This window comes from Malus sylvestris, chromosome 17, assembly GCF_916048215.2.
Source record: "Malus sylvestris chromosome 17, drMalSylv7.2, whole genome shotgun sequence".
NCBI lineage: Eukaryota > Viridiplantae > Streptophyta > Magnoliopsida > Rosales > Rosaceae > Malus > Malus sylvestris.
Genome location: NC_062276.1, coordinates 684,075 through 700,054, shown reverse-complemented (window position 1 = coordinate 700,054; position 15,980 = coordinate 684,075). Strand labels below are relative to the sequence as shown.

At 38.1% G+C, this 15,980-nt stretch overlaps 4 protein-coding genes across 5 annotated transcripts in view; 3 read left to right on the top strand and 1 right to left on the bottom strand.

Moving 5' to 3' along the window:
- Window positions 1-4,419, top strand: part of LOC126612109 (desmethyl-deoxy-podophyllotoxin synthase-like) — a 47,239-nt gene extending 42,820 nt beyond the window's left edge. Inside the window, exon 2 of one of the 2 annotated variants that reach the window (XM_050280422.1) lies at window positions 3,415-4,419. In XM_050280422.1, coding sequence (XP_050136379.1) covers window positions 3,415-4,059 — 645 coding nt within the window. In that variant the 3' untranslated portion in view covers window positions 4,060-4,419. The remainder of the gene's footprint in view (window positions 1-3,414) is intronic. The other variant, XM_050280421.1, reaches the window with a different exon arrangement.
- Window positions 4,420-10,038: 5,619 nt separating this feature from the next.
- LOC126612110 (desmethyl-deoxy-podophyllotoxin synthase-like) lies at window positions 10,039-12,194 on the top strand. The gene is made up of 2 exons (XM_050280423.1): window positions 10,039-11,035; window positions 11,269-12,194. The coding sequence occupies exons 1-2, from the start codon at window positions 10,055-10,057 to the stop codon at window positions 11,911-11,913; spliced, it is 1,626 nt and encodes a 541-aa protein (XP_050136380.1). The 5' UTR covers window positions 10,039-10,054; the 3' UTR covers window positions 11,914-12,194.
- A 660-nt stretch (window positions 12,195-12,854) lies between these two features.
- Window positions 12,855-14,350, top strand: LOC126611693 (50S ribosomal protein L27, chloroplastic-like). The gene is made up of 3 exons (XM_050280071.1): window positions 12,855-13,283; window positions 13,857-13,958; window positions 14,037-14,350. Exons 1-3 carry the CDS (start codon window positions 12,969-12,971, stop codon window positions 14,217-14,219), a joined length of 600 nt encoding a protein of 199 aa, XP_050136028.1. The 5' UTR covers window positions 12,855-12,968; the 3' UTR covers window positions 14,220-14,350.
- A 110-nt stretch (window positions 14,351-14,460) lies between these two features.
- LOC126611694 (protein transport protein Sec61 subunit gamma-1-like) lies at window positions 14,461-15,861 on the bottom strand. The gene is made up of 3 exons (XM_050280073.1): window positions 15,512-15,861; window positions 15,212-15,327; window positions 14,461-14,661 (listed from the first exon to the last, which is right to left on the bottom strand). The coding sequence occupies exons 1-2, from the start codon at window positions 15,603-15,605 to the stop codon at window positions 15,212-15,214; spliced, it is 210 nt and encodes a 69-aa protein (XP_050136030.1). The 5' UTR covers window positions 15,606-15,861; the 3' UTR covers window positions 14,461-14,661.
- Between the last annotated feature and the right edge of the window lie 119 nt (window positions 15,862-15,980).

Sequence of the window (15,980 nt, the reverse complement as noted above, 5' to 3'; positions counted from 1 at the left end):
GCCAGGGGCGGCTCGGCCTCAAGATTTCACACATTAACAATTAAAGCTATGGGTCAATGATGCGATCGCGATCATACTCAATCTGCACTGAATCTGATAATTATTTGGTTTGTTAGGCAAACAAATACAAAAATGATCATGATAACATATTCATCGATCATGATTCCAACCGATGTTTTTTATAGTTGTTGCATATGAATAGTCAATTCATGTAGGTAAGAGAATGAGACCACATGTGACAATTAGTTCAAAATTTAAACCTCTACTTAATCAACATGAAATAACAATAACAAAACCTTATTCCACTAAGTAAGGTCGACTGTTTAAATCGTGGAACGCTACTACGCTTGATTTTATTAACATGAAAGATGCCATGCATCATACTGTATTAGTGTGAAAAGAGGTTCTTGAAAATAAGTTTAGAGTGTTACTGTTAGTGGAAGGGGCAAATAATCTATAAATATGCTGACAATTTTTTAGGGAAAAATTATATTAGATAAGCTCATTTCATACATTATTATTCACAAATTTTTTTTTTTTTTAACATATTCACAAATATATTAACCAAAGGCCTAATTTTAATACCAATCAATTTGATCACATTAAAATTGATCAATTATTGATTGACACTTGAATATATGCAAGCTATATATTTAATTTGTGTGTTATAACATAAGTGGACAACGACTTTATACTTATACAATTAGGTAAAATATTGATGAATAAACACTAAATATAATTGAGTAGAGCTAACAGCAAGTGACCATGTTACAACCTCACTTCAAAGGTTTTGTTTTGTTGGGGAGGGGGATCCATAAAAATTCATTATGATACCTTGACAAATAGAAAATTGTACAGGCTAACTTAAGCATCTTGGTTGAAAATCTTGTTGGAATTTATTAGATTTATTTAGGAAATTAATTAGAGATTTGATTTGATTTTGTAGTAGGGTATTTTTGGCATATACGCATTAGGGTTTCTTTGGTTTATTGCTCTATAAATAGAGCTTGTAATTTAGTTAGAGAATAAAGTCATTCACAATGTAGTCTCTTAGAGTTTTGTAGCCGTCTCGGCATTTTCAGTTTGTTCAATAAAATTCTTATTATTTGTTAGTCTTGTTCGTTGCGCACTCTGATATTCAACTTGGTATCAGAGCGGGTTCGATCCTTATGGTTCAATCCGTTCTTGTTGGTATCAATTTGTTTTGTCGCTTTTTGTTTTTTGGTTTAGTTTGGGTCTCGTTTAGGCTTTCGCTTCCGCTTTGGTCTGTGTCCTTTGTTCTTGGTCACTCTGTTTTTGTTCGTTTTGTCTTTGGATATCTGTTTATGTTCTTTGTCTTTGGATTTCGGTATTGACCGTCAAATTGTGTTAGTCTTGTCCGTAGATTTTTTACGTTTTCTGGTTTGGTTTTCAGTTTGTCCTTGGTAGTCTTCAAGAAAGGGAGAAAAAAAATTCTGTTTTTTGAAAAAAGGAATTTGGTGAATCCATCGCACTAGGATTTCTGCATTCCCCAGCCCCACCCTGCATCTGGATCCGTCCACAACCGTACCCTCGCGAAAAAAAAAAAAAAAAGGAGGCTGGTGATGTTGGTTCGCACAGAAGAAAAAAAGGAAGGAGGTTGGTGATGTTGGGTCGCACGTTGGTTCGCACAGAAGGTAAAAAAAAAAAAAAAAGGAAGGAATCGCACAGAAGGAAAAAAAGGAAGAAAGAAGGAAGAAAAAAAATATTTGGTTGGATTTTTTGTTTGTTTGTTAGCATCGGCATCGACATTTGCACTGGTACTGGCATTGGAATCTTGCACTGGCATGGAAATCTTGCACTGGCATTGGAATCTTGCACTTGCATCGATGGAATTTCGTATTGAAATTGGCATCGGAAATCGGCATCGGCATCGGCATCGGAATTTGGAGGCTTGCATCCACATCTGCTTGTTGGCAAACTCATGTTGTGTACCGCCATGAGTTTGACGGGGGGTGTTGGAATTTATTAGGTTTATTTAGGAAATTAATTAGAGATTTGATTTGATTTTGTAGTAGGGTATTTTTGGCATATACGCATTAGGGTTTCTTTGGTTTATTGCTCTATAAATAGAGCTTGTAATTTAGTTAGAGAATAAAGTCATTCACAATGTAGTCTCTTAGAGTTTTGTAGCCGTCTCGGCATTCTCAGTTTGTTCAATAAAATTCTTATTATTTGTTAGTCTTGTTCGTTGCGCACTCTGATATTCAACTAATCTCTCATGCATTATTATGTGATATTTTAAGAACTTGCTTTGCACATTTGCACTCCGAATACATTTATTTTATTTTGTTGTTCCAGTCCAAAACTAGTATTTAAGTTGAGAAGACCTTAAGCGCTTTCAACATATCAATCCAAATTGAAGTGCTTTGATTTGCAAAGTAAAATACCCCAAAGTCTTTTGATGAAATTGATCAAAGCTTATCTGGATCAAGTTATGTTTCTAATTGACGAAACGCCCTATTTTCCTTTTTTCACTTCTCTCCTTGTCTGCATCCTGGTGATTTTTTGGAAGCGATCCAGAGCCGGAGGCCTAAAGTCACCCCCAGGGCCATGGAAGCTGCCTGTTATTGGAAACTTACATCAAATGGTCGGTCAGCTGCCACACCACACACTGAGAGATTTAGCCAAGAAACATGGACCCATCATGTACCTTAAACTCGGTCAATTAGACGCCGTGATTATTTCATCTGCCAAAGCTGCCCAGGACGTGTTGAAGACACATGAGCTTACATTTGCGTTTTTGAGCTATTGAGTGCGGCACGTGTGCAGTCTTTCAGATCCGTGAGAGAAGAAGAGGTACGGAATCTTGCCGAGTCCATTGGCCCAATGTCTCACGAGGGACTTGCCATCAATTTTAGGGACAGGTGCTGCAGCTTCACAAGTGGCGTAGTGTCAAAGGCAGCATTTGGGAAAAAATGCAAACACCAAAAGGAGTTCCTTCCGCTACTAGACGAAATACTCAAACTTGATAGTGGGTTTGATATTCCTGATTTGTTTCCTGCTCTCAAAGACATAAAAAGCAAGCTCAATACGATTCTCGAACGTATCATCAACGATCATAAAATCAAAAGCAATGACAAAGCAGTGGAGGAGGAAAATTTTGTTGACGTACTTCTAAAACTTAAAGAGTCCAACTTGGTGGAGTTCAATTTCATAACCAATCATATCACAGATAGGATTATGGTGAGTAATGTAGGCTTGCCTTGTTGTACTGCAGACATTTTTTTCTTCGTCGTCACTCATCATTTTATAAAATTATTCTCACGTTTTCAAAACACATGATTTTGGTTCCGCAAATTGAAAATCAATTATTATCATGCTGCACATTTTGTCCCACACATCAATGTCGTTCTTACTGTCTAACTATGTGAATTTTTTTTTTTTTATGTGCAGGACATGTTCTCTGCAGGAAGCGAGACTTCAGCTACTACCTTAGAATGGGCAATGTCAGAGTTGATGAGAAACCCAAGAATCATGAAGAGGGCTCAAGCTGAAGTGAGACAGTCAGTCCTCCAATTTGAAGGGAAAAAAAGAAAAGTTATTGAAGGAGGAGATGTTCAAAAAATGGACTACTTGAAATCGGTGTTGAAAGAAACTCTGAGGTTACACTCTCCAGCCCCTTTGCTCCCAAGAGAAGCAAGGGACACGGTTCAAATAGGCGGATTCAAAGTACAAGTTAAATCAAAGGTAATTATTAATGCATGGGCAATAGGAAGAGACCCAGAGATATGGGGGGCAGATGCTGAGTCTTTTAAGCCAGAGAGATTTCATGGTTCTTCTGTTGACTTTAAGGGCTTTGACTTTGAGTTCACTCCATTTGGGGCTGGCAGAAGAATGTGTCCAGGCATGTCATTTGGTGTTACCATGGTTGAACTTGCTCTTGCTGAATTGCTCTACCGCCTCGATTGGAAACTGGCGAATGGGATGAATCCAGACGAACTTGACATGACAGAGAGCTTTGGAGTGGCCTGTAAGAGAGAGAATACGTTGTACCTAATTGCCACCCCACATTTTACTTCAGTCAATGAGTCAGAGTGACTCGGCGTATTGTTGCCATGAATGGCCAACAAAACCAGCACCATTCTGGTCAATCAAGAATCAATTGTTCATTCACTTCTGTATTCCCTCTTTAACAGGCTAAAACATGTTTTCAGTCCCATTAGTCTCCACAATGTTCCACTCTCTTCCTATATTTTAGATTGCAACGATTTTCATCCCTGCAGTTTGCAGATTGTTTGAATCTAATGCTTCTTTTCATTTAGTAATTGCTTAATAAGGCATGATTAATGCAATGTTGTTGTCGGCTCTAGGACATAGTAGGATAAAACTTTGTAGTTGTTTGTCATTCCTAAGATGTAAACATGTTATTCAGATATGTACGGATATATGTTGATGATACACCATTTTTTATTGGCCATATTGCTCACTTTTCAGAGCCTCAGGCTAAGTTTGGGAAATGAATTTTTTCCCAAACTACTAAAACCAAGATGTCTTTCTAATATTCAATATGTCGGAAGTTCCAAAATCCTCATCCCTATTACTACTCTACTGTTGCTCTTCTTGCTCTTCTTCTTCTTCTTCCAAAATTCCTTGTCCACAACTCCAAATTGATTGTCTGAGACGATGGATAACAAATAAACTTGTTTAGAGTATGAACGGCGTCAGGAACCAGATGCCAAAGGTGGCTCAGCCTCAAGATTTTACACATTAACAACGTTAAAGCTATCGGTCAATGACGCGATCGTGGTCGTACTCAATCTGCACTAAATTCGCTAATTATTCGGTTTGTTAGACAGACAACAACAACAACAAAGTATTTTCCCACTAAGTGGGGTCGGCTATATGAATCCTAGAACACCATTGCGCTCGGTTATGTGTCATGTCCTCCGTTAGATCCAAGTACTCTAAATTTTTTTTTAGAGTTTGTTCCAAAGTTTTCCTAGGTCTTCCTCTACCCCTTGGCCTTGAACCTCTGTCCCGTAGTCGCATCTTCTAACCAGAGCATCAATAGGCATTCTTTGCACATGACCAAACCACCGTAGCCGATTTTCTCTTATCTTTCCTTTAATTTCGGCTACTCCTACTTTACCTTGGATATCCTCATTTCTAATCTTATCATTTCTCCCATGCCCACACATCCAATGAAGCATCCTCTTCTACGTTGCACCCATTTTATGTACATGTTGATGCTTCACCGCCCAATATTTCGTGGCATACAGCATCGCCGGCCTTATTGCCATCCTATAAAATTTTCCCTTGAGCTTCAGTGGCATACTGCAGTCACACAACACGCCGGATGCACTCTTCCACTTCATCCATCCAGCTTGTATTCTATAGTTGAGGTGTCCATCTAATTCTCCGTTCTTTTGCAAGATACATCATAGGTAGCGAAAGCAGTCGCTCTTTGGTACTTTCTGATCTCCGATCCTCACCCCTAACTCATTTTGGCCTCCATTTGCACTGAACTTACACTCCATATATTCTGTCTTTGATCGGCTTAGGCAAAGACCTTTAGATTCCAACACTTCTCTTCAAAGGTTAAGCTTCGCATTTACCCCTTCCTGAGTTTCATCTATCAACATTATATCATATGCGAAAAGCATACACCAAGGAATATCATCTTGAATATGTCCCGTTAACTCATCCATTACCAATGCAAAAAGGTAAGGACTTAGGGATGAGCCTTGATGTAACCCTACAGTTATAGGGAAGCTTTCAGTTTGTCCTTCATGAGTTATTACGACAGTCTTTGTTCCATCATACATATCCTTTATAGCTTGGATATATGCTACTCGTACTCTTTTCTTCTCTAAAATCCTCCAAAGAATGTCTCTTAGGACGCTATCATACGCTTTTTCCAAATCTATAAAGACCATGTGTAAATCTTTTTTCCTATCTCTATATCTTTCCATCAATCTTCGTAAGAGATAGATTGCCTCAATGGTTGAGTGCCCTGGCATGAATCCGAATTGATTGTCCAAAACCCGTGTCTCTTGCCTCAATCTATGCTCAATGACTCTCTCTTAGAGCTTCATTGTATGACTCATTATATTCGTAAGAAATAGAAAAATAATCACGCTAAACTTAAGTACTCCATTAAAAATAGTTTCTAGATTCTGGGTATCTTGATAGATAATGTATTCCAATTATTAAAAATCTATACTAAATTTGGATTTATGAATACAGGGAACACAAATCACGCCGTGTATTATCCATGTGTTATTATAATAAGTGTGGTCGATATGGTTTATATGTTCAATAAAAAACAAATCCGAAGACTTTTTTAGTATCTGCCTCACCCACCCCTTTTTGGTCCCACCAAGTAAGTCTCGGCCGGACAACAACATGGCTACAGCCTACCGGACCAAAACCCCCTCGCGGATGTGGGCTTATCGCTCAAGCCCAATGGACTGAGTAATAAACGGCCCAAGTAAACATTTAGAACACACTCGGAAGTGATACCCAATCAACAGCCTCCAGGATAAGGTTCTCTCACTATCTTCTCCCTTCCTCTTCTTTCTTCGTCCAAAGCTATAAGCTCGGCTGTCGAACATGAACTTGGTTTGAGTTTCAAACATGGACGCACGTCAAGAGTAGAAATCCAGTACTCTATCCACTAGAATATTAGACTACATGTGGTGATGGTCTCATTCATGCATTGACATTTGACACTCGTATACTGAATTTGACAAACCAACAAATGAAAAAATGAGTAAGCTTAGCTTAGTTTGGTGCTACTTCGAGTCACATATCAAAGAATGGTTAATCTGATGCTAATTTCTGATCATATATTAGTTAATGACCTAAAAAATGTTAGAGAATCACTAATCAATGCAACTTAACTTAAGCAATCAAATGATCGGAAAAGTTCATTAATCGCAGTGTAAGGTAGGTTAAGGGTTGCAAGTAGCTGATGGTGTACTCCAGATATATATAGGTCAAGAATTGCAGGTAGCTTTCTTGATGGTCTCGTTCATGCATAAACTCATAAACTGAATTTTCTAAATCAGAACCTGTGTTGATTAGTTGCGAGTCGACCATACTCTACTCTTGATTGTAACTAATTTTTCTACTTCGTATGTTGAGAATCCTTTTAGATGTACTCTTTTGCAATTTGCACCCGGGAATTATGGTATTGTTAGCTCCAACACGTTTCTGTTGGCCTTTCTTAGTTCACCTCACTCGTTCTTGTAACTCGGTTCAATATCATAGTACATGGGGCTGTGCCGATTAGCATTATAGAGTATGTATGATGTACCTACCCAAAGCCAAATACTGAGCAGCTATGCCCAAATGCAGATTGTTTGTCGATAACAATTGTATCAGGTCTGGTGATGGCGGTCACTATGGCATTTAGCATTACAGCGGGCATGATGCAGCCCAAAACCCATTGCACCTACCTACTCCTGCTCCACTTGATTGGTAAGTGAATCTTTGAATTTCCGTATCTTTTCCCCAACAAAACATATTCATTGATCATGATTCAAACCGCTGTTTTTTTCTAGTTCTTGCATATGAATAGTCAGTTTATGTAGACAATAGAATGAAACTACACGTGACAGCTAAAGACTCGTTTGGAAGTGCTTTTAAAATGACTGAAAGAGCTTTTGATGAAAATGTTTTTAGAACCAATCCTTAGTAAAATATGGAAAAACACTTGAATTGTTTTTGTAACCCAAAAACATTTCTCTAAAAGCGTGTTTAGTCATTTTAAAAGTGTTTCCAAACGAGCCTTAGTTCAAATTTAAACCTCCACTTAATCAACATGAAAGGCCCAAAAAAAGAAAGAAAGAAATCATGTCTCTTTTTTTTACTTTTATGATAGGCACATGTAATCTATAAATATGCTTATACTGACAATTTTTTAGGAAAAATATCATATAAGCTCAATTTGTATATTGTCTATATATCTATTTCTATTCTATTAAGAGAACCCTCATTGTCAACTTTTTGCCACATAAGGAGGGCAAAATAGTACTTTTGTATATTTTGAGAAAATGACAATCATATCTCCATTTTTTCTATTTTACTATCACTTCTGATACACAATATTTACATAAAGAGGGCAAAATGGTAATTATGTAATATTAAGAAAAATATGCCCTTATTAAGAGATCCTATCATCATTGTCTCATACTCTTTTTTTAAAATTTAAAAACTAATCACACTCCTTAATCAAAAACAAAAAAGAAAATGAAATTGTTCACACACAAATTGTGTGCTCATCTTCTAGTACTATTATTAAGAGAACCCTCATTGTCAACTTTTTGCCACATTTTTTCCAATTTTGCCCTCACTTTTGATACACAATACTTACATAAGGAGGGCAAAATATTAATTTTGTATCTTTTGAGAAAATGACAATCATATCCCTATTTTTTTCTATTTTACCCTCACTTTTGATAGACAATATTTACATAAGGAGGACAAAACAATAATTATGTAATATTAAGATAAAATATGCACTTATTAAGAGAAATTATCTCACCATCATTTTTTTATACTCTTTTTAAAATTTTAAAAACTAATCACACTCCTTAATAAAAAAACAAAAAATAAAATGAATGCTCATCGGCTAGTTGTTAACAAAGTCAACACCAACTCTAAAAATATATATTTATTATCCTTACTAAACTATATTAACAAAAAATGTTAGACTTATTACCAAACTTGTGGTTATGGACAAACAAGTCAAATGTCTAATTTGAATACCCATCAATTGATCACATTAAAATTGATTAATACTTGGGTGAAACTTGAATATGTGCAAGATTTATATTTAAATTGTGTGTTACAACGTAAGTGGAGAAAGACTTTACATTGGTACTTTAGGTAAAATATTGATGAATAAAACACTTTAATATAATTTTTTTTAAAATGGGATCAGCTGGTGGCATTACCACGACAGTCCTCTCTTTCAAGGGTCGGGAAGGCTCATAAAGGCATTTCAGCCTCCCCCTAGCCACCATCATGCGATTCACTAGCGCCAGGAATTAATCCCAGAATGTGCCAAGAGTAATACAGGCCTAGAATTCATCCACAACCACTGGGCCTAGAATTCATCCCTAAACACTTTAATAGATCTGAATAGAGTAATGGGTTACGTGATTTATGTTCTTAATTTCCTGGAGTGGATATTGACAGGAATTGATTGAAACTTTAGCATGGGCTCATGAATGCACATCTTTGGCTAATTTGATTCAATAGAGAGATAAACCGATGGCTCTTTCCATTGTGCAAGCAAGATTGGTTGGATTAGCCCACTTTTCTGTTGGGTATATATTTACTTATGCGGCTTTCTTGATTGCCTCTACATGGAGTGGTGATGTTACAATCTCACTCAAAAGAATTTTTTTTTTATTAGTTGGGGAGGGGGTTCCAGAATTTGTATCTCTTCCAATGTTGGGACTAGTATCATGCTGATAATGTATTTTAAAGAATAATGCTATTCATACATCTTTTTTTACCTCTCATGCACATTTCTTAATCCGTGAGAACGAATCAATTAGAGAAAATAAAAAAAAACAGAACTGTCATGGACGTATGGCAAGTAAAAAAGGGCGTTTGCACATTTGCATATAGAAAATTGCACGTGCTAACTTAAGCATCCAGCTAGAAAACAGGCATTGGTTGAAAAATGTCTACTGCATTATTATGTAATATTTTATGAACTTGCTTTGCACATTGCACTCCAAGTGCATTTATTTTAAGGAAAACTAATGAAAATGACATGAAAATTTTGAGTTTAAATGATAAGGACAAAATAAAGGGTAAAATAAATAGTACCAGGTTTAACTTTTTAGTGTAAAAATGTGATTTTTCATTAAAATGAACAGTATCGCGGGTTTTTCGTTAAAACTCTTTTTATTTTATTTTGTTGTTCCACAGTTGCACTACACATGATTTTTTTTTTTTTTTTTTTTTATTGTTCCAATTCAAAACCAGTATTTACGTTGAGAACACCTTAAGCAATTTCAACATATCGATCCAAATTTAAGTGCTTTGATTTGCAAGTAAAGTACCTCAAAGTCGTATGATGAAATTGATCACAGCCTATCTGGATCAAATTATGTTCCTAATTGTCGAAGGGCCGTATTTTCCTATTTTCGTTTCGCTCCTTGTCTGCATCCTGGTGATTTTTTGGAAGCGATCCAGAGCCGGAGGCCTAAAGTCACCCCCAGGGCCATGGAAGCTGCCGATTATTGGAAACTTGCATCAAATGGTCGGTCGACTACCACACCACATATTTAGAGACTTAGCGAAGAAACATGGACCCATCATGCACCTTAAACTGGGTCAATTAGAGGCCGTGATTATTTCATCTCCCAAAGCTGCCCGGGAGGTGTTGAAGATTCATGAGCTTGCGTTTGCGCAGAGGCCTATTGTTTTGGCGACAGAGGTTTTGTCTTTTGGTCAAGGAGGTATTATCTCTGCTCCTTATGGAGATTTATGGAGATCGCTGAGAAAGGTTTGTATGTTCGAGCTACTGAGCGCGAAACGTGTGCAGTCTTTCAGATCCATAAGAGAAGAGGAGGCACAGAATCTTGTTGAGTCCATTGGCTCAATGTCTCACAGGGGACTTGCCATCAATTTTAGTGACAGGTGCTGCAGCTTCGCAAATGACGTGGTGTCAAAGGCAGCATTTGGGAAAAAATGCAAAGACCAAAAGGAGTTCCTTTCGCTACTAGACGAAGTAAACAAACTTGCTAGTGGGTTTGATATTCCTGATTTGTTTCCTTCACTCAGTTTTCTTGGGTTCGTTACTGGGTCGATCCCTGCTTTGAAAGACATACAAAGCAAGCTCGGTAAGATTCTCGAAAATATCATCAACGATCATAAGACCAAAATATCCAAAAGAGACTTGATGATCCGTAGTACTAGTACTACTACAGCAGGCAATGACAAAGCGGAGGAGGGGGAGGAGGAAAATTTTGTTGACGTACTTCTAAAACTTAAAGAGTCCAATAAGGCGGAGTTCAACTTCACTACCAATCAGATCAAAGATATCATTCTGGTGAGTAATGTAGGCTTGCTTTGTTGTACTGTAGACATTTCATCTTCGTTGTCATTCATCACTTAATAGAAATATATGAAGGGGTTTTATCACAAATGGTTGCTTATGTTTTTTAAACTCATGATTTTGGTCCCGCACATTGAAAATCAATTATTGTCATGCTACACATTTTGCCCCACACACCAATGTCGTCCTTACGGTCTAACTCAGTCAAAAAAAATTGTTATGTGCAGGACATCTTCGCTGCAGCAAGCGAGACTTCAGCTACTACCTTAGAATGGGCAATGTCAGAGTTGATGAAAAACCCAAGAATCATGAAGAGGGCTCAAGCTGAAGTGAGACAGTCAGTTGTCCAATTTGAAGGAAAGAAAGGCAAAGTTATTGAAGAAAGAGATGTTAAAAAGTTGGACTACTTGAAATCGGTGGTGAAAGAAACTCTGAGGTTACACTCTCCACTCGCTTTGCTCCCAAGAGAAGCAAGGGACACGGTTCAAGTCGGCGGATTCAAATTACCAGTTAAATCAAAAGTAATTATTAATCTATGGGCAATGGGAAGAGACCCAGATATATGGGGGGCAGATGCTGAGTGTTTTAAGCCAGAGAGGTTTCATGGCTCTTCTGTTGACTTTAAGGGTTTTGACTTTGAGTTCATTCCATTTGGTGCCGGCAGAAGAATATGTCCAGGCATGTCATTTGGTGTTACCGTGATTGAACTTGCTCTCGCTGAATTGCTCTACCACTTCGATTGGAAACTGGCGAATGGGATGAATCCAGACGAACTTGACATGACAGAGAGTTTAGGACTGACCTGCAAGAGAAAGAATGCTTTGTACCTAACTGCCACCCCACATTTTACTTCACTCGGTGAGTCACAGTGACTCATCGTTTTGTTGCCATGAATGGCCAACAAAACCAGCACCATTCTGGTCTTTCAAGTATCAATTGTTCATTCACTTCTGTATTCCCTCTTTTACAGGCTAAAACATGTTTTCAGTACCATCAGCCTTCGCAATGTTCCACTTTTGTTCCTATGTTTTCGAGTGCAACGATTTTCATCCCTGCAGTTTGCAGATTGTTTAAATCCAAGGCTTCTTTTCATTTGGTACTTGCGTAACAAGGCATGATTAATGCAATGTTAAATTAATAATAATATGTTATGTATCCCTAAGATGTAAACTTCTTATTCAGATCAGTAATGCATGTACTTGTGTGTGTTCTTTTGGTGAATGCTTCTTTATACGTTGATGATACGTACTTCATACTTATGAGTATTCTTTCAAAATTCGTTGTCCACGGCGATTGCATGAGACGACGAATAAGAAATAAACTTGCTTAGAGTACGATCAGGATCGCCGTCAAGAACGCTCAACTTCAAGATTTTTACACATTAGCAATGTTAAACCTATCGGTCAATGACGCGATAGTACTCCATTAAACGTAGTTTAAGAATTTTGAATATCTTACGGATAGATATTGTATTTCAATTTCCACTCACTCATGCAAAATTAATGCTAAATTTAGACAAATTTTTAGTACTAGAAACACAAACTATGCAGTGCATCATCTCACTTGTGGTAAACGATATGGTTTATATGTCCAATGAAAGACAAACCCGAAGACCTTTTTTGTTATCGGCTTCACCCAACCCTTTTTGGTTTCACCAAGTGAGTCTTGGCCGGACAACCACATGTGCGGCTACCGGACCAAAACGCTCTGGTGGATGTGGGCTTATAGCTCAAGCCCAATGGACTAAGTATAAACGGCCCAAATAAAAAATTAGAATGCACTCGGCAGAGATACCCAATCAGCAGCCTCCAGGATAAGGTTTTCACTATCTTCTCCTTTCCTCTTCTTTCTTCGTCCAAAGCTATAAGCTTTGGCTGTCCACAAATTCACACTCTCCTGTTTATGAAAGCTTAATAATTTCTCAGAAATGGCGGTTGCGTCCATGAGTTTCAACGTAGTCGGAGCTTTCAGGGGGCTGTCTCTCCGCCCAACCTCCACCTCCAGCTCGTCCTCCTCCTCCTTCTTCAGAGGCGATTTGGGTTCTCTGCAACTGGGTCCCAAGCTATCGTTAGTGTCGTCGGGCCCACAGAGACTTCCATTGACGATTCAAAACGCGCACAAGAAAGGAGCTGGGAGTACCAAGAACGGCCGTGATTCCAAAGGCCAGAGGCTCGGCGTCAAGATTTACGGCGACCAGGTCGCCAAGGCTGGCTCCATCATTGTCCGCCAGCGTGGCACCAAGGTAACTTCAATTTCACCCATTTTTCTGATAAAATTGGTTATTATTATTATTATTATTTTTTTTTTTTTTTTTGGCATGGTAGGATTTAGGAATAATTAAAGGAATCTTAACGAAAAGTTGTCGGGACGGTTCATTTTAACGAAAAATCATATTTTACACTAAAATGTCAATCTGATACCATTTATTTTACCTTTTATTTTATTATTTTCGTTAAAATTCAAAGTTTTCAAGCATTTTTCATTAGTTTTCTGTAATTAAAACCAATTTGAGAAGGAAATGAACTGTGTCGAACTTGAATTTGGGTACTTGAAGCTAGGGATTGGCAATGGATCGTGTTTGGGTTTACTCATTTATATATGCGTCTTGCTCATTTCATTTAGATGGATGTTTATTTCCGTCATTCGGATTGAATAAATCAAAAGAAAATCAATAAACAAAAATAAATGCGACCATATAGAAAGAAAAAAAATGAACGCGGAAATCATTTCTCTTGACTAATGTTTCATTTTGGCACATGTAGAAATGTAGAATGTTGTTGTGACTTCTGGGTTTGTTTTGGCATCGAATTATCAGTTCCATGCAGGGAAGAATGTGGGGCTCGGCAAGGACCACACCATATTCTCTTTGATTGATGGCATGGTTAAATTTGAGAAGTTTGGACCCGACAAGAAGAAGGTATGATCTGGAGTTCTTGTGGTTTGATTGTCTGCGTATTGTATGCTAACACGAATCGTTGATTTGTATTATCCGCAGATTAGTGTTTACCCTCGAGAAGTCCAGCCGGAGAACCCCAACAGCTACCGGGTTAAAAAGAGGGAGAACTTCAGGCTACAGCGTGAACGTAAGAAAGCGAGAAAGGAAGGCTACATCCTTCAAAACAAACCCGAGCTACTACTTGCTTCTGCTGATGCTGCAGATGCCAATCCGGTTTGTTAATTTCTCGGTTCTATGTTGAGCAATCTTGCAGTTGAGTTTGCCTTGCTTTTCCTTTTCCTTTCTGTAAAATTTTATAAGAACACTTCCACCGGAAAATCTCGAGTCATGTATTGAGTTTGCAATTTTAGTAACTCTCGTCTAGTGATCGGCTGAGTCTGCAAAATCTCACTCCGATTCTCCTTTTTGTTCTCCATATGTTCGAAGATGATAGAGAGAATGAACGAGCCATGACCAAGAGAGAAGTTCTAAATGGCTTAAATCTTTTGAATTATAGTAGAACAAGAGAGTACAATCTCAACTGCTTCAGAAACATTATTTCAACTAGCTCTGAAGAAACAAATGTCTAAAACACTGATTAACATCACAGTGCCCGTGATGGTAGATCTTGGCCCTCCTTAGCGCTCACTGCCAGACTTTCATCTACTTGAAAGTGCCAAACGACCTGCAGCACAAACATTAAATTTTACAGACGCTTAATTGGCGAAACAATGATCAAGAACCTTAACCTTTAAGTAGAAATCCTGTGATTCCCTTGATTTACGACTACAAGCATTCCCACGCAATCATACACGATGATCAAACACTCGGAAATTGGAACAATTCGCACGTAAATCTGTATAAAACCAATCACATTCGACTCGCAGAATCCAGTCATTCAAGTTACAGAAAACTGATGGAACACCGGTGCCAGTGTGCAACTTTCGCAAGCAATGAATTGCCTTCATATACAAAATTAGGATAATTCAATACACACACAATTCCAAATATAATGGGCGACCTTAAGCCATCAAGGCTCTCCACTTTGCGATGGTCGGAAGGAATACTCAACCTTACCCCTTGAGGCATTTTCTGTTGCGTCAAAGCTCGCCCTCACATTTCCAAATATAATTAAACTAAATTGGATCATGGAAAATGGTAATTAAGAAATCCTAAATCAGAGTTCCATTTGCAAATTCATTGCATGCAAACTGACCATATAAAGAGGGCATTACCTAAGCAGCTCCGACGATGATGTTGTTGATCGGGATGAAGATCAGCTTCACGAAAAATCCGACGAATCCCATCACCACGAATCCGATCGCCGTACGGAGCGCCACCTTCGTGAACTCTGTTACATTCACACGGAAAAGAAAAGGCGCGCCGGATAGATTAGTCCGGTCCAAAGCACAGATCGCATCTCGAAGGTTTTCAAAATCAACAGGATTACGTTACACATTACATGCAGGTTGGATTAATTATCCGAAGAAGGAAATGGATGGGACTGGATTGGAAGTGGATGGGGTTATTATTACCTTTACGGTCGGGTTTGTGGCAGCGCTTGACGAGGCGGACGCTGTCCTTCGAGAACTCTCTCAGCGGACTGAACACTGAATCGATGGCGTCCATTTTTTCCGACGAGCTGAAGAATTGAGGGAACGAAGAACACGAACAGAATATCGAAGTTATGAGCTGAATTGAGAGGAAACAGGGGATCTTTATACACAGACGTAAAGCGCTCTATTGCAAATTGCAATTGTTGCACATCTGGGCACGGTTATACGACGTCGTCTGCATATTGCCACTACAAAATCGAAAGTGCACTAGTTTTGAGAATTTCTTAACTCGTTTGAAAGTACTTTTTAAATGAGTGAAAGCGTTTTTAATAAAAATAATTTTGGATTTCAAAAGCACTTGAAGTGTGCTCTTCAAAAAGCATCAGTTATGTACTTATTACATGAAGCATTTTAAATGATTTACTTGCATTTTTACTAAGAAGTACTT

What these genes read in the sequence shown, in the direction of transcription:
- LOC126611693 (XM_050280071.1), top strand. Translation starts at nt 12,969, where the DNA reads ATGGCGGTTGCGTCCATGAGTTTCAACGTAGTCGGAGCTTTCAGGGGG. An exon ending in TCCGCCAGCGTGGCACCAAG is followed by an intron (nt 13,284 to 13,856) that starts GTAACTTCAATT and finishes TCGAATTATCAG; the next exon opens with TTCCATGCAGGGAAGAATGT. An exon ending in TTGGACCCGACAAGAAGAAG is followed by an intron (nt 13,959 to 14,036) that starts GTATGATCTGGA and finishes TATTATCCGCAG; the next exon opens with ATTAGTGTTTACCCTCGAGA.
- LOC126612110 (XM_050280423.1), top strand. Translation starts at nt 10,055, where the DNA reads ATGATGAAATTGATCACAGCCTATCTGGATCAAATTATGTTCCTAATT. An exon ending in AGATCAAAGATATCATTCTG is followed by an intron (nt 11,036 to 11,268) that starts GTGAGTAATGTA and finishes TGTTATGTGCAG; the next exon opens with GACATCTTCGCTGCAGCAAG.
- LOC126611694 (XM_050280073.1), bottom strand. Translation starts at nt 15,605, where the DNA reads ATGGACGCCATCGATTCAGTGTTCAGTCCGCTGAGAGAGTTCTCGAAG. An exon ending in CCACAAACCCGACCGTAAAG is followed by an intron (nt 15,328 to 15,511) that starts GTAATAATAACC and finishes TGAATGTAACAG; the next exon opens with AGTTCACGAAGGTGGCGCTC.